Source organism: Ranitomeya variabilis, chromosome 3 (assembly GCF_051348905.1).
Source record: "Ranitomeya variabilis isolate aRanVar5 chromosome 3, aRanVar5.hap1, whole genome shotgun sequence".
Lineage (NCBI taxonomy): Eukaryota > Metazoa > Chordata > Amphibia > Anura > Dendrobatidae > Ranitomeya > Ranitomeya variabilis.
This window is the reverse complement of record NC_135234.1, coordinates 620,048,563-620,072,979: the sequence shown is the minus strand read 5'-3', so window position 1 is coordinate 620,072,979 and position 24,417 is coordinate 620,048,563. Positions and strand designations below refer to the sequence as shown.

The 24,417-nt window shown below is 44.4% G+C and overlaps 1 protein-coding gene across 7 annotated transcripts in view; it reads right to left on the bottom strand.

The window, feature by feature from the left end:
• Window positions 1-24,417, bottom strand: part of NUDT15 (nudix hydrolase 15) — a 68,646-nt gene that overhangs the window by 2,544 nt on the left and 41,685 nt on the right. For 3 of the 7 annotated variants that reach the window (XM_077297393.1, XM_077297397.1, XM_077297395.1), the window contains 2 exons: window positions 5,019-5,221; window positions 2,349-2,545 (listed from right to left, as the gene is read on the bottom strand). In XM_077297393.1, the coding sequence (XP_077153508.1) occupies window positions 2,349-2,545; window positions 5,019-5,170 (349 nt within the window). In that variant the 5' untranslated portion in view covers window positions 5,171-5,221. Of the gene's footprint in view, window positions 1-2,348; window positions 2,546-5,018; window positions 5,222-5,315; window positions 6,176-6,207; window positions 6,344-6,418; window positions 6,779-24,417 lie in introns of those variants that run through there. The other 4 variants (XM_077297400.1, XM_077297398.1, XM_077297396.1 and 1 more) reach the window with 4 other exon arrangements.

Genomic DNA, 24,417 nt, shown 5'->3' with positions numbered 1-24,417 from the left:
AGTCCGCCGAGCCGCTCGCGCCAGTCGCCATCTTCCATTCCCTGCGATGCATTGCGAAATTACCCAGAAGACTTAGCGGTCTCGCGAGACCGCTAAGTCATCTGGGTAATTTCGCAATGCATCCTGGGAACGGAAGATGGCGGCAGCCGCGCGCGCATCAGCACAGCACCGTTGGATCCCAGGAGGTGAGTATGTAACTATTTTTTATTTTAATTCTTTTTTTTAACAGGGATATGGTGCCCACACTGCTAAACACTGCGTGGGCTGCGTTATATACTACATGGCTGCTATGTACTACGTGGCCAGTACTATATACTACATGGCTGCTATGTACTACGTGGCCAGTACTATATACTACATGGCTGCTATATACTACGTGGCTAGTACTATATACTACATGGCTGCTATATACTACGTGGCCAGTACTATATACTACGTGGCCAGTACTATATACTACATGGCTACTATATACTACGTGACCAGTACTATATACTACATGGCTGCTATATACTACGTGACCAGTACTATATACTACATGGCTGCTATATACTACGTGACCAGTACTATATACTACATGGCTGCTATATACTACGTGGGCAGTACTATATACTACATGGCTGCTATATACTACATGGCTGCTATATACTACATGGGCAATACTATATACTACATGGCTGCTATATACTACGTGACCAGTACTATATACTACATGGCTGCTATATACTACGTGGGCAGTACTATATACTACATGGCTGCTATATACTACATGGCTGCTATATACTACATGGGCAATACTATATACTACATGGCTGCTATATACTACGTGGGCAGTACTATATACTACATGGCTGCTATATACTACATGGCTGCTATACTACGTGGGCAGTACTATATACTACGTGGGCAGTACTATATACTACATGGCTGCTATATACTACATGGCTGCTATATACTACGTGGGCAGTACTATATACTACATGGCTGCTATATACTACATGGCTGCTATATACTACGTGGGCAGTACTATATACTACATGGCTGCTATATACTACGTGGGCAGTACTATATACTACATGGCTGCTATATACTACGTGGGCAGTACTATATACTACATGGCTGTTATATACTACATGGCTGCTATATACTACGTGGGCAGTACTATATACTACATGGCTGCTATATACTACATGGCTGCTATATACTACGTGGGCAGTACTATATACTACATGGCAGCTATATACTACATGGCTGCTATATACTACGTGGGCAGTACTATATACTACATGGCTGCTATATACTACGTGGGCAGTACTATATACTACATGGCTGCTATATACTACATGGCTGCTATATACTACGTGGGCAGTACTATATACTACATGGCTGCTATATACTACGTGGCCAGTACTATATACTACATGGCTGCTATATACTACATGGCTGCTATATACTACGTGGCCAGTACTATATACTACATGGCTGCTATATACTATGTGGCCAGTACTATATACTACATGGCTGCTATATACTACGTGGGCAGTACTATATACTACATGTCTGCTATATACTACGTGGGCAGTACTATATACTACATGGCTGCTATATACTACATGGCTGCTATATACTACGTGGGCAGTACTATATACTATGTGCAAAAAGAAAAAAAAAAAAAGAGCATGAACCGCACATCCCAAAATCATACGTTGATCTAAAGCCGCTAGGCAAAAATTTAAATACTGAACATGAGGTTTTCAGTTTAACATTCTGATCAGACTGTATGAAGCCCACTGCCCCTTCACGGCAAACCTCGTAGTGGGTCCTAACGCCCTCACGGAGCGGAGCCGTGCGGCGACCACCGCCGCAGCGGCCATGCACCAGCAGGGCGGACGGCCTGTCGCCCCACAGCACCCATGCTGCGAGACTGAGCCCCCAAGACTCCAGACCGCGCCGCCCCACCAGCACAAAGCCACAGCAACAATGGCCGCCACACAGCACCAGCACAAAAATGAAAAGGAGCATTTAAACTCACCTTCCTCCAGCTCTTCAGTGAGAGCCAAAATGGGCTAGACCCCTTACTTTGCAGTCTCCTGCTGATTTTGGGATGTGCGGTTCATGCTCTTTTTTTTCTTTTTGCACATAGCAAGTACTATATACTACATGGCTGCTATATACTACGTGGGCAGTACTATATACTAGATGGCTGCTATATAATACGTGGGCAGTACTATATACTACATGGCTGCTATATACTACGTGGACAGTTGATACATACATATTCTAGAATACCCGATGCATTAGAATCGGGCCACCATCTAGTTAGACTATAATTGACAAGTCAACTTCCTTACCTTCATTTTTTTCTGGCTCTAGGTTTGTAGGCTCTGATGGATAATTCATATCTACTTCTCCTCTCATGAGTATTGTAATATAATGATAATTATGTTCAATACTAATTGAATTCACCACTGAAGCAAAGTGGACATTCTTCAGGTGCAGTCCAGCTTCTTCAAGGGTTTCCCGCTCAGCACAAGTTTCCCAGCTTTCACTGCAAAATAAAATAGACAAGAAAATACAAACCAGGCAAAACACTGGCAACTGATGGCTAAAAATGCAGAGTATTGCTAGAGACTTGATTGATACACAGAGGAAAAAAAAGACTCACACAGTATGATCAGACCAACAAATTTTTGGTCTGTGAGTGCAACAAATGGTGCTGCCAAAAATTAAATTGTAGCGTGCACTAGTCTGGTCCAATTTACAAGCCAGACTAGTACATGTAACTAATCAGCAGCTCCTGCTCATGGAATCAGTCACGTGGATTACATTTCATAAATCCACAATGCTGATAAGAGTGACTTTTTTCTTGAACTGGAGAATTGCAATATACGAACCTAATATGCAACCTTATAAATATAGGCGCTCCTCACAAAATTAGAATATCATCAAAAAGTGAATTTATTTCAGCTCTTTAATACAAAAAGTTATATATATATATATATATATATATATATATATATATATATATATATATATATATATATATATATATATATTATATAGAGTCATTACAAACAGAGTGATCTATTTCAAGTGTCTATTTCTGTTAATGTTGATGATTATAGCTTACAGTCAATGAAAACCCAAAAGTCATTATCTCCGTAAATTAGAATAATTAACAAAAGTCACCTGCAAAGGCTTAAAAGAGTTTAAAAATGTCTCTTAGTCTGTTTCAGTAGGCTCCACAGTCATGGGGAAGACTGCTGACTTGACAGATGTCCAGAAGTCAGTCATTGACACACTCCACAAGGAGGGTAAGCCTCAAAAGGTCATTGCTAAAGAAGCTGGCTGTTCACAGTGTTGTACCCAAGCATATTAATGGAAAGTTGAGTGGAAGGAAAAAGTGTGGTAGAAAAAGGTGCACAAGCAACCGGGATAACCGCAGCCTTGAATGGATTTTAAGGATAAGGCCATTCAAAAATTTGGAGAAGATTCACAAGGAGTGGACTGCTGCTGGAGTCATTGCTTCAAGAGCCACCACACACAGACGTATCCAGGACATGGGCTACAAGTGTTGCATTCCTTGTGCCAAGCCACTCATAACTAGAGATTTGCGAATATGTTTGGGTCCCTCCTTATTCGGCAAGCTATAGCACTTACCGAATAAGCTGCAGAGGGAATCCGGATACCTGATCGCTCCTGTTGATCAGCTGCATTTGTCGCAGCTGTTTCACTATCACAACACATGCATGGATAGCCCAACAAACAGGCTGTTCAGGAGCAAGGGACCTGAACATATTCAATCATCTCTAGTCATGACCAATAGACAACGCCAGAAGTGTCTTACCTGAGCCAAGGACAAAAAGAACTGGACTGTTGTTCAGTGGTCCAAGGTACTGGTTTCAGATGAAAGTCAATTTTGCATTTCATTTGGAAATGAAGGTCCCAGAATCTGCAGGAAGAGTGAAGAGACCACAATCCAAGCTGCTTGAGGTCTAGTGTGAAGTTTCCACAATCAGTGATGGTTTGGGGAGCCATGTCATCTGCTGGTGTAGGTCCACTGTGTTTAATCAAGACCAAAGTCAGCATAGCCATCAACCAGGAAATTTTAGAGCACTTCATGCTTCCCTCTACCGACAAGCTTTTTTGGAGATGGAAATGTCATTCTCCAGCAGGACTTAGCACCTGTCCACACTGCCAAAAGTACCAATACTTGGTTTAAAAACAACAGTATCACTATGCTTGTTTGTCCAGAAAACTCACCTGACCTTAACCCCATAGAGAATCTATGGGGTATTGTCAAGAGGAAGATGAGAGACAACAGACCCAACAATGAGACGAGCTGAAGGCTGCTATCAAAGCAACCTGGGCTTCCATAACACCTCAGCAGTGTCACAGGCTGGTCGCCTCCATGCCTTCATTGATGCAGTAATCGATGCCAAACGAGCCCCGACCAAGTATTGAGTGCATTTACTGAACATACATTTCAGTAGGCCAACATTTTGGATTTTAAAATCATTTTTCAAGCTGGTGTTATAAAGTATTCCAATTTTCTGAGATAATGACTTTTGGGTTTTCATTGGCTTTAAGCCATAATCATCAACATTAACATAAATAAACACTTGAAATAGATCACACTGTTTGTATTGACTCTATATGAGTTTCACTTTTTTTGTATTGAAGAACTGAAATAAATTAACTTTTTGATCATATTCTAAAATTGTGAGAAGCACCTGTATATATTTTCATGGGATTTACTAATATTCTTTTTATTTTGAGCCAGTAATATATTTCAAGGTGTGGGCAACCCCTTTTACAACCAGATTTTTTTTAGTTCTAGTTATTTATTTGAAGTATCTCTAATAATTTATTTTCTGCTGCTTGTGTTATTTTGCACAGCTCCGTTTCAACTATTGGTTGCCATCAGATATTCCCCAAACAGAAGATGACAATCCTGAATTTTCATGCTCATGGAAATGTCTGGATCTTTACCAATATGCTGCTATGGAAATTACTCATACCCAAACTCTAGGTGTCCTCCTGGAAGTTGGTACATGCCGGCCCCTGTGGAGCATTTTGCTTTCCTCTGTCCAAGTAACACACAGCCTGGATAGGAAGGATGTGAGATCACAACGCCGACTCCAACTCCAGGTCTGCCAGCACACCCAGACATTGTCCTTCAGAAGTGTAATGGACTCTTTATCTGCGGGCTATGGGAGGACCCCTAAAAGAAAAAATGTAATACAGACAATGTAAACCTTTGGGGTATATCCTGAAGCAAAACGAGGTTCGTTACCTTTACCAAATACTTTACATACCTCCAAATCCAATGAACATGCGCTACATAGAGTATGTGACTTACAACGCGATTTAGGGCTTGTTCAGCCTAGAAGGTTTTGGACCTTGTGTGGGACAGACCAGTTGTAGCTAATGCACACCTTCACATGGGCGATTTTCCCCTTGGACCATTAAAAAAATAAATAAATCTGCACCAAGTTATAGTCGGTACTTTTTGCCTGTCCAGAATAGTGAATGCAAACGCTGCTCCTGCACTCGCCGTCCATGATGCAGACGAGCACAAGGAGCCCATCACATCCAAGATTTGCAGAAAACGGTGGAAGCCATTTTATTGGAAAGGAAAGCAGCATGCGGAGCTATAATAATTCTGCGAAAAATAACTTCGCAATTGCCTCTTCAGAGAGGAAGACTAGAACTCTACAGCGCCACCTGTTGAAGCCTACACGTCACTACTGACCCTTTACCAAGCCTTGCAATGTGGCTAAGGATAAAAGTCAAATCAAAATCTCAATTCGCCCCTCGTCAGTGCAACGTATGAGACCGGATTTGGCTGGGTGAGAGGCTCTGGACTGAGGCTTAGAAACCAACTTCAGCCTCAATTCCAGAGTTTTTTGGCCAATTCCATGCAGGAAAAAAAAGCATCGTGCCCACACAGCCTAAGGAAGGTAAACCGGGCTTTTTTAGGCCACTAAACTTTTAGATTGTGAGCCCCATTGAGGACAGTGATGATTATGTGTGTAAAGCGCTGCAGAATATGTTAGCTCTATATAAAAATAAAAATTATCATCAACATGCACAAGAGACAACAAAAACGCAATGTGTGAACACAGCCTTATGCAGGTTATGAATAGTAACCCTGTCCTCATCCTTCTGGACAACAGCTGACCCCAGAACATACCCCAGTACCACTACCTCTAAATCACGCGCTGTGACAGAAGTGCAGTAATATAGGATGAAGCCTGACAGCCCATAGTGAGCAGAGACATGGAGACCACCTCTAGCCTCCTGCCCCTGCACAGTACGCATGCCCCCGGCTTGGTGACGTCACACACCCTGGGTACAGGCTCAGGCCGGCTGCTCCCGCAGTGCAGTATGGGAGCCTCCGCCCCGGCCGGCACGTTACCTGCACTCTGTCCTTCCAACTCACAGCGCACATTACAGGCGGAAGGATACACTCGGTCACTGCAGCGGCTCCGTGACTGTCGGCCTCAGTCCAACGTGCTGCAGAACAGTCTTCCGGCTCTAGGGGGCGGTACATGTGACATCACCGGCGCTGAGCAGACAGGCCAGGACTATGGGGCAGAGTGTGAGGAGCCATGTACCCGGAGCCGACACCGAGGACTCAGTACTGTCTGACACGTGCGAGTGGAAAATGTCCATTTGTGCCTAAGTAAAGCACAAAGCTCCTGGCAGCCCGAGTTATATATATTATATCTGTAGGGTGACCTGCCCGTCTGTTCTGTGCACTGCAGTCTGGCCCACTACTGCTCTCTACTGGACATCCCCTTCTTAACAGCTAAAGTGTCAATGAGGACCGCTGCAGCCAGTCAGCGGCTGGTGATCGATTGCAGGCTTCACTATGGCTAGAGTCAATGTTTGTGCTAACTACTGATAATGTCACATGACCAATGGGAGACAGCGCTGTTAGCGGATGAATGGCGCTGGATTGGGAGGTGAGTATACATGATTATATTGTTTCTTCATGGCCACTAGCTGCTAAGAAGGGATTGTCCAGTAGTGAACTACCCATTTAAAGAGGTTGTCCACTACTTGTACATTGATGGCCAAAACTTGAGGATAGGTCTCGTGAATATGTGTCTGCTGATCAGCCATTATCTGTGGCGGCAGCCAGAAGTACTCACTTGCGGAGCTGCCCATCTACTTGTGGCCACCACACCACAGGTACTAGACATCTGCCTCCTATACCAATCAATAGGAGGCAATGTGCAGTAACAACGCCAGGCCACTACAAGTAGACGGGCAGCTCCAAAAGTACCGTAAGTACCTCTGGCTGCCGCCACCGATAACAGCTGATCGGCAGTGGTGCCGGACCCGGGCACATACAGACATTGATGAATTTTCCTAAGGATAGGGCTTAAATGTAAAAGTAATGGACAACCTCTTTAAATGCAGAACTCTATTTTCAGCAGTCCCATAACCACTGAATGAATCTGCTCTATTTAACCCAGGGTTCTGCAGAGCCCCCCTCCCTGTTTCCTGGGTGGCCCACCAGTCAGGCCCCCAGAGATCAGTAGCTACCTCCTGTAGATCCAATGTCTGTGGGTGCTGTTAGTCCTTAAACAGAATCGAAGCCGTGTTGTCCGTAGTGTCCTGGCCGGTCACGCTTGTTTGAACAATATGTGAGAAAAAACTGCAGCCCTGAGTGTTCATGACGTCACCGATAGAACTGTCCAACTGGCACTCGTGAGCGCAACGTTCAGTCTTCCCAGTGCACGGTCTCTGCATCAGGGCACTGTGTATGACCAGGTAGGTATTAATGACATGAATCCCACCTTGCTGAAAGTCTACAACATCTAGCTGTCCACTTCCAATAATCATATACAATCGAAAATGATGCACGACAGAGCACACAGCGACTCCGTCTGCGCCATTATAGTCAATGGCCCTGTTGGCACACACGCCTTGATCCTCTTTTTTTGGGGATCTGGAAGTAAGCCCTAATGGGGCCACTGAACAAAGGAGAAAGGCAGGGTCAAAGGAGTCTTAGGCTATGTTCCCACAATGAACTTTTGATGTTGCAGATTTCCTCATTTTGTATGAAAGAATTGTATCACAGGTGAGGAGAAGGTGGAGAATGTAATGTCTCCATTGTCTGTGGATGTCGGACTGCACTCAGTTGACGTCTGACTGCAGTTCAATGTTTCACACGCATCCTTAGACCTATATGGGTGCGAGTGATCTGAATATTGGAGCCACTAGCGGCATGGTGCTATGGTTTTCTCACTCCGAATCGGCATGAGAAAAAAACTACAGATCTGCACTGCCCCATAACATAACATTTGTCGGAGTGCCGTTCCGATATACTCAGCCATGTAAGGGTATGTTTCCACGTTCTGCGTTGAGCCGCAGCGTCAAACACGCAGCGTCCAGATGTTACAGCATAGTGGAGGGGATTTCATGAAATCCTGTCTCCACTATGCATTAAAAGACGCAGGCCGCAGACCCGCGGAAACGGACATGCGGCGCATCTTTTAAGAATGCAGCATGTCCTTACAATGCTGAAACAATGCAAGGACAATGCAGGTGACCTGCCAGTGACCTCAGGTGCCGATTTGGTCAGGATTTTACCTGAGTAAAATCCTGACCAAATCCTGATGCAATCCTGAACGTGGAAACATACCCTTATACACCCATGTGAGCGAGCCGTAATAGTGAGTGCATACTCACCCCACTAGTGGTCTCCTATAATGTTGGCATTTAGGTACAACCACCTCCTACTCCTGTATACAACTGCTCTCCAGGCGCACGGGGCTTACTGCACGAGGCTTGGCTTGCTCCAACTCATCACCGCTCCCTATCGCCCCATCTATGACCTAGGCCAACTCCATACAAGATGGTCCCCTGGCCTCCCTTTGTCAGGCAGACTTGTCTCTGGTTCTCGGTGACCACATTACTGTTCTCAGTGGTTACCACTTGTAGCTCACTGAAGCAACCTCTCCCTGGATTATCTTCTCCTCCCGTCTAGCCGCACTTGCAGTAAGTTCCGTCCAGTCTAGTCACTAGCTACTATCCATTTTAATATGGCTTCTGTTCTGTGGACAGTGCTGCCAGCAGTCCACATGTCCACACTGGTTGTGTTGTAACAGTGGATTTGCTGGATTTTACGAACATAGGAAGCACTGCACTTGGTGAAAGTCTTGAGATAAAACATAAAAAATGGGTATGTCCAGTTGGATCTGGGATGGCTGGATTCCCATCTCTGTTTGGCCAGTGACATCTATGAGTAGAGAGGAGATGAGAATTTTGTCTGACTTCATCAAATAAGGATGTACGTGGGAGAATCTGACACATTCATGGGAAGAAACATATCTAATAATTGCGTCATGTTTGTGGGCAAATTCATAGGTGGATGTTCTTTGTTGATTGCACATTTAGTTTTCACAACCTATTACTACACTGCATTTTTTTTTTCCCATCAAGGCACATACACTATGGACAAAAATATCAGGACACCTTCACATTACACTGATTGGAGTTTTGCCATACCTCCTTTCTTGAAAAAGTGTCTCCTTTCTCAAAAAGGGCTGGGTTATAAGCCGAAACATCGCATATTGGACTATTAGTACATTTAATTAAGGTTGAATTGTTGTCTCCTTTCTTTCCTTTGTACTTATTGTGGACTAGAAGACCCAAAGGGATGTGCCTAAATGATCTGGATTCACTGCTCAAACCTCTTCCAGCCAGCCTAAGACTTCCATTGGTATAGTTAGTTTTAGGGCTCATCCTCACATGCAAGAAACTTGGATGAGTCTCGCACGCCAATACCCAGCACTGCACCCGGCACTCAGGAGCGGAGCGTGCGGCTGCATGTATTGCTACGCGGCCGTACGCTCCGATTCGAGTGCCGGGTATTGACGTGCGAGACTCATCCGAGTTTCTCGCATGTTAGAATGAGCCCTTACTGACATACACGGCCAAATGGTGGGAGGGAGGCTGCAAATGATGGTGGGGGCCTGCAAATGATGAACGGAGGGGGACTGCACATGATGAAGTGGGGGGAGAACAGGGATAGCAAATGATGAATTGAGGGTGGAAGGGGGACTGTAAGTGATAAAGTGAGGGGGAGGATGACAGCAAATGATGAAGCGCGGGGCAGATGGGGGACTGCAAATGATGAACTGAGGGTGAGGGACGGGACAGCAATTGAATGTGGGGATGGGGAGAGCAAATGAGGAACTGGGGGAAAGCAAATAATGAATTTTGAGAGTGGTGGGAGTAAATGATGTATTGAATGTGGGGGGAGAGCAGTTGATAATGAATAGAGGGTGGGTGTGGGAGAGAGAGATGACTTGACAATAAATTGGGTGCAAGGGGCGTGTAAATATGTAAATATAAAGAATCGGTGGAGCGGGAGGCACATAGTGGGGGCGTTGAGGATGCAAAGACTGCTAATGAATTGGGGGAAAGAGTACAGAGGCTAATTAATGTATATATTTATTAGGTGGGAAAATGGCTATTTATAGTCGGGGGCGCAGTGGTGGATTATAATTTATATTTGTAATGGTGGATTGCATAATAACTAAATCCCACCAAGGACAACATCTGCAAGAAGTTTGTATGTTGTAACATCCCTGCCGGCATCACTGCATGGCTTCTCATCTCCCCTCTAAGGGCTCATACTCATTTGCGAGAAAAACGGACGAGTGGAATCCGATAAAAAATCGGATTGCACTCTGACCAATGTTATTCAATGGGTTACATCTCATCTGCGATTTTTTTTTTCTCAGCTGAAATCGGACTGAGAAAAAGATTGCAGCATGCTGCGATTTGCTGCGTATCTCGGATGAGACTCGCCAATGCAAGTCAATGGGTGCGAGAAAAAAATCACACGGTATACGGACCATCCGTATGCCATCCGATTTTTACAGATACCTTACCATTCTGTGGCATAGAACACTGTAATTGGTCGTGTAAATGATTGTAGAAAAAAAGTAGCAGAGAAAAAAAACGCATTACATACGCATGTCTTACGGATGCTATGTGAGAAAAATCGCATGGCACTCGTCCATTTTTTCGGTCCAGATTACGGACCGTTTTTTATCACGCAAATAGGTATGAGCCCTTAGTCACCACTCCGTGCCATGCTGTGAGTTATGTCCTCTGCCGGTCCTTTGCTGTGGGCCTCATGTCCTTGCTTGCTGCATACTTCCTGGCTGTATACTTAGCGCAGCAGCACTTCCTGATTCTTATACAGACTGTGTGCACTCTCCTAATATGTCCCCAGCCTATTGCTAGGAGGCATCAGGTACTTAATGCATCTCCACCCCCTGGCAGAAGCCTGAGCCACTTTTTCCCTCAGTGTCTTGCTACTGAGCTGCTAGGTCCTGTCCTGTCTCTGCCACCCTGGGGTGTCATATCCAGGCCTGAACTCTTGTCCTGTACTTGTTCCCGTGTCTGTCCCTGTCTGTACTCTGGTCTATATCTGTACTTGTTTGTATCCTTGTCTGTTTGCCTTTCCCACTCAGCTGTGCGTACCCTTGTGTCCACTCCTTCTGCTTTGCCCGCCGCCTCTTGCGCCTCTCTGCTCACCGCAACCTGTGGCTCTGCGCCTTCCTGCTCTGTTAAATGCAATCTGCGGCTCTGCACCTTTCAGCTCTGCTCTACTCCGTTTCTTGCAGTTCTGCTCTGCTCCGCCTCCTGCGGTTCTGCTCCTTTAGTCTGTACTGGTTCCTACCTGCTCTCTTATCCTACTCTTACCCGCCTATGTTCCCGTGTCTCCTGAAGCAGTTCCTGTCCCTCCAGTCTGAACTGGTTCTTAACAGTTCCTGTCCCTCCAGTCTGAACTGGTTCCTATCTGTTCTCTACTCGTACCCACCTGTGTTCCTGCCCTACCCATTACCATGCTGACTCCGTCAGTGTGTGCCGTTCCCACCTGCCAGAGTGCCTGCCGTGCTCGTCGGTACTTGCTCGCTCCTGTTAATAGACTTCCGTTCCCCAGTGGGATCAGCTGCAACAGCCAGACACCGCCCTGGAGTGGTACTTGTCAGCTACCTGCCGCACAAGCCTGACCTCACCATCAGAGGCTCCAGCGAACACCAAGGTAGTGGTAGTTACATAGTGGAATGTGTTGAGAACAATAAAATCTAAAAAGTATCAACGTAAATCACAACTAATATCGAACGGAGGTCTGGAGTTGGAATGATGCTCAAAATCAAAGTGGAAAATGAAGTTACAGGCTGATCCAACTTCAGTGGAAATGCCTCAAGATAAGGAAATGATGCTCAGTAGTGTGTGTAGCCTCCACGTGCCTGTATGAGCTCCCTACAATGCCTGGGCATGCTCCTGATGAGGCGGCAGATAGTCTCCTGAGGGATCTCCTCCCAGACCTGGACTAAAGCATTTGCCAACTCCTGGACAGTCTGTGGTGCAACGTAACATTGGTGGATGGTGCGAGACATGATGTCCCAGATGTGTTCAATCGGATTCAGGTCTGGGGAACGGGCTGGCCAGTCCATAGCTTCAATGCCTTCATCTTGCAGGAACTGCTGACCCACTCCAGCCACATGTGGTCTGGCATTGTCCTGCATTAGGGCCAACTGCACCAGCGTATGGTCTCACAAGGGGTCTGAGGATCTCATCTCGGTACCTAATGGCAGTCAGGCTACCTCTGGCAAGCACATGAAGGGCTGTGCGGCCCTCCAAATATATGCCACCCCCCACCATTACGTACCCACTGCCAAGCTGGTCATGCTGAAAGATGTTGCAGGCAGCAGATCGCTCTCCATGGCGTCTCCAGACTCTGTCACGTCTGTCATATGTGCTCAGTGTGAACCTGCTTTTATCTCTGAAGAGCACAGTGCGCCAGTGGCAAATTTGCCAATCCTGGTGTTCTGTGACAAATGCTAAGCATCCTGCACGGTATTGGGCTGTGAGCACAACCCCCATCTGTGGACGTCGGGCACTCAGACCATCCTCATGGAGTCGGTTTCTAACCGTTTGTGCAGACACATGCACATTTGTGGCCTGCAGGAGGTCATTTTGCAGGGCTCTGTCAGTGCTCCTCCTGTTCCTCCTTGCACAAAGGCTGAGGTAGCGGTCCTGCTGCTGGGTTGTTTCCCTCCTATGGTCCCCTTCACTTCTCCTGGTGTCTAAACGGCGTAGCGAGAAAAAAATAAAAAATGCAAGAATTACGTTTTTTTGGTGGCCATGACATTGCATTAAAATGCAATAATGGGTGATCAAAAGAACGTATCTGTACTGAAATGGTATAATTAAAAACGTCAGGTCGGCACACAAAAAATAATCCCTCACCCAACCTGAGATCACGAAAATTGGAGACGCTATAGATCCCGGAAAAATTGCGCATATTTTTTAGTAAAGTTTGGAATTTTTTTTTACCACTTAGATAAAAAATAACCTAGACATGTTTGGTGTCTATGAACTTGTAATGACCAGGATAATCAGGTCAGTTTTAGCATTTAGTGAACCCAGCAAAAAAGCCAAACAAAAAACAAGTGTGGCATTGCACCTTTTTTGCAATTTCACAGCACTTGGAATTTTTTTCCTGTTTTCTAGTACACGTCATGGTAAAACCAATGGTGTCGTTCAAAAGTACAACTGGTCCCGTAAAAAATAAGCCCTCACATGGCCATATTGACTGAAAAAATAAAAAAAAGTTATGGCTCTGCGAAGGAGGGGAGTGAAAAACGCAAAACCGAAAAAAGGTCCGGGGGTCAAGGGGTTAATTATGTAAAGGGGTTAATAAACTTCTTGAATGTGGTTTTGAGTGGTGGAGTTTTTAGAATGGTGTCCCTTTTGGATATTATCTGCCATATAGACTCCTCAAAGTGACTTCAAATGTGATGGAAAAATGAGAAATCGCTGGTCAACATTTAACCCCTTATAACTTCCTAACAAAAAAAATGTTGGTTCCAAAATTGTGCTGATGTAAAGTAGACATGTGGGAAATGATTTCTATTAACTTTTTTGTGTGACATTTCTCTGTGATTTAAGGGCATGAAAATTAAAAGTTGGAAAATTGCTACATTTTTGCCCAATTTCCGTTTTTTTTCACAAATAAACACAAGTCATATCAAATAAATTTTACTACTATTATGAAGTGCTATATGTCAGGAAAAGAATTACAGGTTCTCTGCCTTACTGAAGATCAATACAATATGTTTTTCTGAATGAGCGCTAAAGAATAGCGACAGTGTGAGTTAACTTTTCATTCACTTGAGAGAGGGGGTGCTGTTATGGGAAACTAGGGGGTGCTATGAAATTAAGGTTATACTGGATCTGATCCATATTATAAGTGACCCTTTTTATGGATAAATGTATTTGCCAGCTCCTCTTTATTTAAAGGGAACCTGTCACCCCCAAAATCGAAGGTGAGCTAAGCCCACCGGCATCAGGGGCTTATCTACAGCATTCTGTAATGCTGTAGATAAGCCCCCGATGTAACCTGAAAAATGAGAAAAAGAGGTTAGATTATACTCACCTGGGCACGCGGTCCGATCCGATGGGCGTCGCGGTCTGGTCCGGGGCCTCCCATCTTCATAGGATGACGTCCTCTTGTCTTCATGCTGCAGCTCCGGCGCAGGGCAGAGCAAAGTACTGCAGTGCGCAGGTGCCGGGCCTCTCTGACCTTTCCCAGCGCCTGTGCACTGCAGTACTTTGCTCTGCCCTCAACAGGGCAGACAAAGTAAGCCTGCGCCGGAGCCGCAGTGTGAAGACAAGAAAAAGACGTCATAGGTAAGAAGATGGGAGGCCCCAGATTGTGATGCCCATTGGACCGGACCGCAGCGGGAACGCCCCTGGGTGAGTATAATATAACCTCTTTTTCTCATCTTTCAGGATACATCGGGGGCTTATCTACAGCATTACAGAATGCTGTAGATAAGCCCCTGATGCCGGTGGGCTTAGCTCACCATCGATTTTGGGGGTGACAGGTTCCCTTTAAATGCTACAGTGACTAAAAGGTCTGTACTGTACATTCCTGTGACCATCGTACACTTATGAAACCATTCTGCATTATTCAGAGATCATATCATACTTTTTCATACAAGCTGTGGTTGTGAATTAAATTCTGCACATCAATATACTGACCTCAGACATTAAGCAGTATAAGGGTATGTGCGCACACTGCGGATTTTGCTGCGGATCCGCAGCGGTTTTGACGTTGCGGATTCGCAGCTGTTATCCCTGAGTTTACAGTACCATGTAAACCTATGGAAAGCAAAATCTGCAGTGCACATGCTGCGGAAAAGCTGCATTGTTTATTCTGCAGCATGTCAATTCTTTGTGCGGATTCCGCAGCGGTTTACACCTGCTCCATAATAGGAATCCGCAGGTGTAAAACCGCATGTGAAAACCGCAAAAAAAAACCGCTGTAAATCCGTGGTAATTCCGCAGGTAATCTGCAGTATGGTTTACCTGCGGATTTACCAAAATCAGTCCGGAAAAATCCACCGGACTTTCCGCAACGTGTGCACGTAGCCTAAAAAGGGTCATTTGGTTAACAAGGAGCATGTGGGTGACATAAAGCCTGTAAGAGGAAATGAGCACAGAACTGATGTGCTGTGCAGTCAGATTGCATAAAAGGTAGCATTGACTGGTCAGCAGAACTATGGAAAAAGTATAGCTCTCAAATATGGCAATGCAGAAGCTTGTTTTTGCAAAAAAAAGAAAGCATCTTTTAGTGTGTGACAGCAGCCAAATATAAAAACTTGAATATATATATTTATATGCTATAAATCTGGTATCCCTGTAATCGTACTGACCCAAAGAATAAAGTAATTTAATCACTTATACCGCATGAGGAATGGCTTTAAAAATAAGTAAAACCAATACTTGACCTACTATTTATTTGTTCATTCTGCATTCCAAAGATTGCAGTAAAGGTACCTTCACACGAAACGACTTTGTAACGATATCGCTAGCGATCCGTGACGTTGCAGCGTCCTGGCTAGCGATATCGTTTAGTTTGACACGCAGCAGCGATCAGGATCCTGCTGTGATGTCGCTGGTCGCTGAATAAAGTTCAGAACTTTATTTGGTCATCCGATCGCCGTGTATCGTTGTGTTTGACAGCAAAAGCAACGATACCAGCGATATTTTACAATGGTAACCAGGGTAAACATCGGGTTACTAAGCGCAGGGCCGCGCTTAGTAACCCGATGTTTACCCTGGTTACCAGCGTAAAATGTAAAAAAAACAAACAGTACATACTTACATGCGTTCCCCGGCGTCCGCTTCCCACACTGACTGAGCGCCGCAAAGTGAAAGTGAAAGCACAGCACAGCGGTGACGTCACCGCTGTGCCCTGCTACTGCCGGCGCTCACACAGTGCAGGAAGCGGACGCCGGGGGACACATGTAAGTATGTACTGTTTGTTTTTTTACATTTTACGCTGGTAACCAGGGTAAACATCAGGTTACTAAGCGCGGCCCTGCGCTTAGCAACCCGATGTTTACCCTGGTTACCCGGGGACCTCGGCATCGTTGGTCGCTGGAGAGCGGTCTGTGTGACAGCTCTCCAGCGACCAAACAGCGACGCAGCGATCGGCATCGTCGCTATCGCTGCAGCGTCGCTTCGTGTGAAGGTACCTTAAGACTCAGAGCACATTTATTCTGTGCTGAGCGCTTACGCTGGGGCTTCCGTTTAAATCTCCGAAATGTGATTCAGGCGGAATCCACAGTTTAAGATTCCCTATAAGGAGGCAGAAGGAGGCACTGTGGACACCGTCTGGCCTATGATCTGGCAGTGTCCGTCTTTTTAAGCGTTCATAAAAGTGCTATTTGCCACAGTTTTGTGCACTTCTGAAAAGACGGACAAGCTGAACAGAGGCCAGAAAGAGTCCAGAATAACTTTGCTTCCTCATTATAGTGATTGGATCACTCGGGGTTTCATGCGCATCACTACTGAGATTTAGCTGGAAACCCCGATGTACGTGCTCAGCGTAGAGCACAGGATAAACATGATCCAAAATGTTATGTAAAATGTTCCCAACAAAAGCTTCAAATCAATCCACAGAAAAGCTGCGCTCAGGTCCATCATCTGTCAATGGAAATATAGAAGACTTCCACATTACTGGTAGTACAAAGGCTCTGGAAAAGCGAAATGGCTGCCCCCTGAAGAAATTCAGCAAATTCTGCGCTCCCAAATCCAAATGCCCATCCTCCCTTCTAAGCCCCACAGTGTGTTTAAACCACTTTTAGTGTCCAAATGTTTGAGTGTCCACCTAATTTACAGGTGCATGTCTCAAGAAACATGAGCTAGGAATAATGTACGAACACTACAATAACAGATTTGCAATTTTCACTCCGCAACATCCACTGCTGCTTGTTTCTGGAAAACACCCATGGAGTTAAATCGTCACTACATCTGTAGGTGAATTCCCAAAGAGGTATAATTTCCAAAATGGGTTCACTTGAGAGGGGTTTTCTGCTCTTCTAGCAATTAGGGGCTTTGTATATGGAGTCCACAAACTATTCTAGGAATATCTGAGCACCAGGAGGCAAATAGCGCTCTGCCCCTCCCGAGTTTCGCCGTATGACTAAGCAGTATTGTACAGCCACATATGGGGTATTTCCTCATTCAGCAGAAATTGTGGGACACATTTTGGTGCTATTTTTACACACTTCCTAGTGTGAAAATGTTAAATCGGGGACTAAAGTGGTAAAAATGTAATCATGTTTTCTTTAGTGCCCTATGGTATAAAATTCTGTGACAGACCTGTGGCGTCAATATCATTAGAGATGAGCGAATATTTCAGTATTCGGTTCGACTCACGATCACCTAATTTGCAATATTCAAATCACCGAATATAGCTCAACATACACAGCACAAAAGCTGGTGTTTCGCACGCTGCGTGACAGCGTTGGAAACACCGACGTAGCGCTTCTGATCGGCGGTGAAATTATCCCCGCCGGTCAAAGAGCCGTGGTTCCCACACTGTCAGAAGACAGCATGAGTGCTCAGCTGTGATCGGAGGTATACAGTTTACCTCCGGTCACTGATGTCAGCTGATGGGACTACAGCTCCCATCAGCTGACACTTGCTGCCGCTAAAAACAGTGCGAGCAGGAGTGGCGGATGGGAGTATAATTTAAAAAAAAAAAACCTGAGTGGGTTTTCTTGTATTTTTGATAACCAGCCAGGCAAAACTCACAGCTGGGGCAGGGGTTGCAACACTCAGCTGTCAGCTTCAACAAAGTTGGATATCAAGAATAGAGAAATAAATAATAAAAAAAAACGGCGTGGGGGTCCCCCCATTTTTAACTACCAGCCTTGCTAAGGCTCACAGCTAGGGGCTGGTAATCTCAGGAAGGTAAGGGGCAATGGATATTGCCCCCCACAGCCTAAAATAGAAGCCCGCAGCCACCCGGAAAAGGCAAATCTAATAGATGTGCCAATTCTGGCGCTTTGCCCGGCTCTTCTCACTTGCCTTTTAGCGGTGGTAAGTGGGGTTCATATTTGTGGGGTTGATGTCACCTTTTTATTGACATCAAGCCCATGGATTACTAATGGAAAGGCACCTATAAGACACCTATCCATTATTAATCCTATATTTGTATGGTAAAAAAAGACACAGCCAGGATAAAGTTCTTTATTAGAAATAAGACTAAACACAGTTTCCATTTTATTTGAAAATAACAAACAGTTATACTCGCCATGATTAAGACCGTGTAGGTTGAAACATGTAGGATTCATTCCTTGCACTGGGATTGCTCATATCTGCATATCTGTGCTTTTTAATATGATGATAAACATCAAGTTTTAAGAATCATATCTCCTGTGGTCGCTAGAGACAACTTTTCTTGCACATTGGATTTCTATGCCCCCGGGACCAGGGCGTCTCCATGCGCTGATGACCAGCCAAGGAACCTGGACATAACAGGGTGATCTGAACATTTTTCTTTTGTTATACTCACCTAACGTCTATTCCACTGAAGCCCTCGTTCTCCTGTAATAAAACTAAATAAAAAAACAACAATATCCCTCACCTGTCGGTCATTCTGTCCCACGCCGTAATTCATGTCTGGGGGATTAATTGTTTTCAACCTGGAAGGTGCCAAGATGCGACTTTAATCTGGCTGTGTCATTATTTACCATACAACTATAGGATTAGTAATGGATAGGTGTCTTATAGACACCTCTCCTTTAGTAATCCGTGGGCTTGATGTCATCGGATAATACAAATGTGACATCAACCCCACAAATATGAACTCCACTTGCCACTTGCAGGACAAGTGGGAAGAGTCGGGCAAAGCATCAGAATTGGCGCATCTAATAGATGGCCTTTTCTGGGCAGCTGCGGGATGCTATTTTTAGACTGGTGGGGCCAATATCCATGGCCCCTTACCAGCCTGAGAATACCAGCCCCCAGCTGTCTGCTTTAGCAAGGCTAGTTGTCAAAAAAAGTGGGTACCCCACACCATTTTTTAATTATTTAAATAAAGTTACGGCATGGGGATAACCAGTCTTGCTGAAGCTGACAGCTGAGGGTTGCAGTCCCCAGCTGTGAGTTTTACCTGGCTGGTTATAAAAAATACAGGGGAACCCACGCCGGTTTTTAATTAATTTTTAGCGCAGGCTGCGACTGACGAATACTCCCATCCGCCGATCCTTCTGTCACTGTTATTAGCGGCAGCAGGTGTCGGATGATGGGAGTAAGGCCGGTGTCACACTACTGTACAATACGGGCGAGTGCTATGCGAGAAAACCACATAGCACTCGGACCAGTGTTACTCTATGGGGCAGCTCACATCACCGTTTATTTTCTCAAGCGTACTCAGCATGCATGTAAAATCGCAGCATGCTGTGATTGTCACTGAGACTCGCCAATGCAAGCCTATGGGTGCGAGAAAAAAATCGCACAGCACTCGGACCATGCGAGTGCTGCATGATCTTTATGCACCGGTGTCCTTTGAAAAGCCGTCAATTCATGTGCCGCATTCAGTAAAATCTCACTGACAGGTTAGAATAGAAAAGATAGAATAGATATACACTCACCGGCCACTTTATTAGGTACACCATGCTAGTAACGGGTTGGACCCCCTTTTGCCTTCAGAACTGCCTCAATTCTTCGTGGCATAGATTCAACAAGGTGCTGGAAGCATTCCTCAGAGATTTTGGTCCATATTGACATGATGGCATCACACAGTTGCCGCAGATTTGTCGGCTGCACATCCCAAAGATGCTCCATACAAGGCAGGATGGATCCATGCTTTCATGTTGTTTACGCCAAATTCTGACCCTACCATCCGAATGTCGCAGCAGAAATCGAGACTCATCAGACCAAGCAACGTTTTTCCAATCTTCTACTGTCCAATTTCGATGAGCTTGTACAAATTGTAGCCTCAGTTTCCTGTTCTTAGCTGAAAGGAGTGGTACCCGGTGTGGTCTTCTGCTGCTGTAGCCCATCTGCCTCAAAGTTCGACGCACTGTGCGTTCAGAGATGCTCTTAGGCCTACCTTGGTTGTAACGGGTGGCGATTTGAGTCACTGTTGCCTTTCTATCAGCTCGAACCAGTCTGCCCATTCTCCTCTGACCTCTGGCATCAACAAGGCATTTCCGCCCACAGAACTGCCGCTCACTGGATTTTTTTTCTTTTTCGGACCATTCTCAGTAAACCCTAGAGATGGTTGTGCGTGAAAATCCCAGTAGATCAGCAGTTTCTGAAATACTCAGACCAGCCCTTCTGGCACCAACAACCATGCCACGTTCAAAGGCACTCAAATCACCTTTCTTCCCCATACTGATGCTCGGTTTGAACTGCAGGAGATTGTCTTGACCATGTCTACATGCCTAAATGCACTGAGTTGCCGCCATGTGATTGGCTGATTAGAAATTAAGTGTTAACAAGAAGTTGGACAGGTGTACCTAATAAAGTGGCCAGTGAGTGTATACACATAGAATGCATAGATAAGATATATACAGTTAGATCCATATATATTTGGACAGAGACAACATTTTTCTAATTTTTGTTATAGACATTACCACAATGAATTTTAAACAAAACAATTCAGATGCAGTTGAAGTTCAGACTTTCTGCTTTCATTTGAGGGTATCCACATTAAAATTGGATGAAGGGTTTAGGAGTTTCAGCTCCTTAACATGTGCCACCCTTTTAAAAACCAAAAGTAATTGGACAGATTCAATAATTTTAAATAAAATGTTCAGCTCATTTTTAGTACTTGGTTGAAAACTCTTTGTTGGCAATGACTGCCTGAAGTCTTGAACTCATGGACATCACCAGACGCTGTGTTTCCTCCTTTTTGATGCTCTGCCAGGCCTTCACTGCGGTGGTTTTCAGTTGCTGTTTGTGGGCCTTTCTGTCTGAAGTTTAGTCTTTAACAAGTGAAATGCATGCTCAATTGGGTTGAGATCAGGTGACTGACTTGGCCATTCAGGAATATTCCACTTCTTTGCTTTAATAAACTCCTGGGTTGCTTTGACTTTATGTTTTGGGTCATTGTCCATCTGTAGTATGAAACGACGACCAATCAGTTTGGCTGGATCTGAGCACACAGTATGGCTCTGAATACCTCAGAATTCATTTGGCTGCTTCTGTCCTGTGTCACATCATCAATAAACACTAGTGACCCAGTGCCACTGGCAGCCATGCATGCCCAAGCCATCACACTGCCTCCGCTGTGTTTTACAGATGATGTGGTATGCTTTGGATCATGAGCTGTACCACGCCTTTGCCATACTTTTCTCTTTCCATCATTCTGGCAGAGGTTGATCTTGGTTTCATCTGTCCAGAGAATGTTCTTCCAGAACTGTGCTGGCTTTTTTAGATGTTTTTTAGCAAAGTCCAGTCTAGCCTTTTTATTCTTGATGCTTATGAGTGGCTTGCACTGTGTAGTGAACCCTCTGTATTTACTTTCATGCAGTCTTCTCTTTATGGTAGATTTGGATATTGATACGCCGACCTCCTGGAGAGTGTTGTTCACTTGGTTGGCTGTTGTGAATGGGTTTCTCTTCACCACGGAGATTATTCTGCGATCATCCACCACTGTTGTCTTCCGTGGGCGCCCAGCTCTTTTTGCTTTGATGAGTTCACCAGTGCTTTCTTTCTTTCTCAGGATGTACCAAACTGTAGATTTTGCCACTTCTAATATTGTAGCAATTTTTCGGATGGTTTTTTTCCGTTTTTGCAGCTTAAGGATGGCTTGTTTCACCTGCATGGAGAGCTCCTTTGACCGCATGTTTACATCACAGCAAAACCTTCCAAATGCAAGCACCACACCTCAAATCAACTCCAGGCCTTTTATCTGCTTAATTGAGAATGAAATAACGAAGGGATTGCCCACAACTGTCCATGAAATAGCCTTGGAGTCAATTGTCCAATTACTTTTGGTCCCTTTAAAAACAGGGTGGCACATGTTAATGAGCTGAAACTCCTAAACCCTTCATCCAATTTTAATGTGGATACCCTCAAATGAAAGCTGAAAGTCTGAACTTCAACTGCATCTGAATTGTTTTGTTTAAAATTCATTTTGGTAATGTCTATAACCAAAATTAGAAAAATGTTGTCTCTGTCCAAATATATATGGACCAAACTGTAGATGTCAGTGACATATATTGCATAGATGGAAGAAAAGCCGACAATTCATGTGCAGTGTACTGTAAAATCACTTCAGGAACTGACAGGATAGAAGAGATGGATTACATACAGTAAATACAAATAGAATAGGTAGATATATAGATGTATGTGACAAATACAATTAGTGTAGTGTGTGTGCAAATTACTGTACATGTATTTAATTAATAAAAGATTTATTTTCGGAAAAAAATGGTGTGGGCTTCCGCGCAATTTTCGTAACCAGCAGAGTGAAAGCCAACGGCTGGGGGCAGATGTTTATAGCCTGGGAAGGGGGTAATACTTATGGAGCTTAATAGGCTATTAATATCAGCTCAAAACTGTATACTTAGCCTTTACTGGCTATTAAAATGGGGGACCCTAAAAAAAATGACGTAGGGTCTCACTAAAATTAATAACTAGCAAATATTTCTTTACATCCACATTGTTTTAATTACTGTGAAGCAGCTGAAGGGTTAATAAACTTCTTGAATGTGGTTTTGAGCACTTTGAGGGGTGCGGTTTTTAGAATGGTGTGACTTTTGTTTTTTTTCTGCCACATGGGCTCCCTCAAATGTGATGTGATCCCTACAAAAATGGTTTTGTACATTTTGTTGGAAAAATGAGAAATCACAGGTTATCTTTTAACTTTTCTAACTTCCTAATGAAAAAAATATCTTCCAAAAATGATGCAAATCTAAAGTACACATTTGAGAATTGTTATATATTACCGGTAACTATTTTGTGTGGCATAACTCTGATTTAATTGAATACAAATTAAAGGTTTGAAAATTGCACCACATTTCTGATATTTTTACAAATAAACGCAAGTCATATTGAAGAAATTTTACCATTATCATGAAGTACAATATGTCATGAAAAAATATTCTCAGAATCACTGGGATCCGTTGAAGCGTTCCAGAGCTATTACTTCATAAAGTGACACTAGTCAGAATTGAAAAATTAGCCTAGCCAGGAAGGTGAAAACAGGCAGATTTTGTGCAAATGGTTTTTATTGGGATATCAAATATTTGGGTTATTTATATATGTGCTTTTTATAATAAAATCTATTTTAATTAAAAAAAAAAAAAATTGTGCACATTTATTTTAACCCCTTAATCCCGTATGACGTACTATACCGTCGAGGTGGGGTGGGCCTTAATTCCCGGTGACGGTATAGTACGTCATACGCGATCGGCCGCGCTCACGGGGGGAGCGCGGCCGATCGCGGCCGGGTGTCGGCTGCATATCGCAGCTGACATCCGGCACTATGTGCCAGGAGCGGTCACGGACCGCCCCCGGCACATTAACCCCCGGCACACCGCGATCAAACATGATCGCGGTGTACCGGCGGTACAGGGAAGCATCGCGCAGGGAGGGGGCTCCCTGCGTGCTTCCCTGAGACGATCGGTACAAGGTGATGTACTCACCTCGTACCGAACGTCTTCTCCCTGCAGGCCCCGGATCCAAAATGGCCGAGGGGCTGTATCCGGGTCCTGCAGGGAGCACTTCCGGGTCGGAGCAGGCTGCAGATGAAAGCTGCAGCCTGCACGGCTGTAAGTGAGATCGGAGATCTCACAGAGTGCTGTGCACACTGTGAGATCAGCGATCTGTAATGTCCCCCCCTGGGACAAAGTAAAAAAGTAAAAAAAAAAATTTCCACATGTGTAAAAAAAAAATAAAAAAAAATTCCTAAATAAATAATAATAAAAAAAAAAAATATTATTCCTATAAATACATTTCTTTATCTAAAAAAAACAAACAAAAACAATAAAAGTACACATATTTAGTATCGCCGCGTCCGTAACGACCCAACCTATAAAACTGGCCCACTAGTTAACCCCTTCAGTA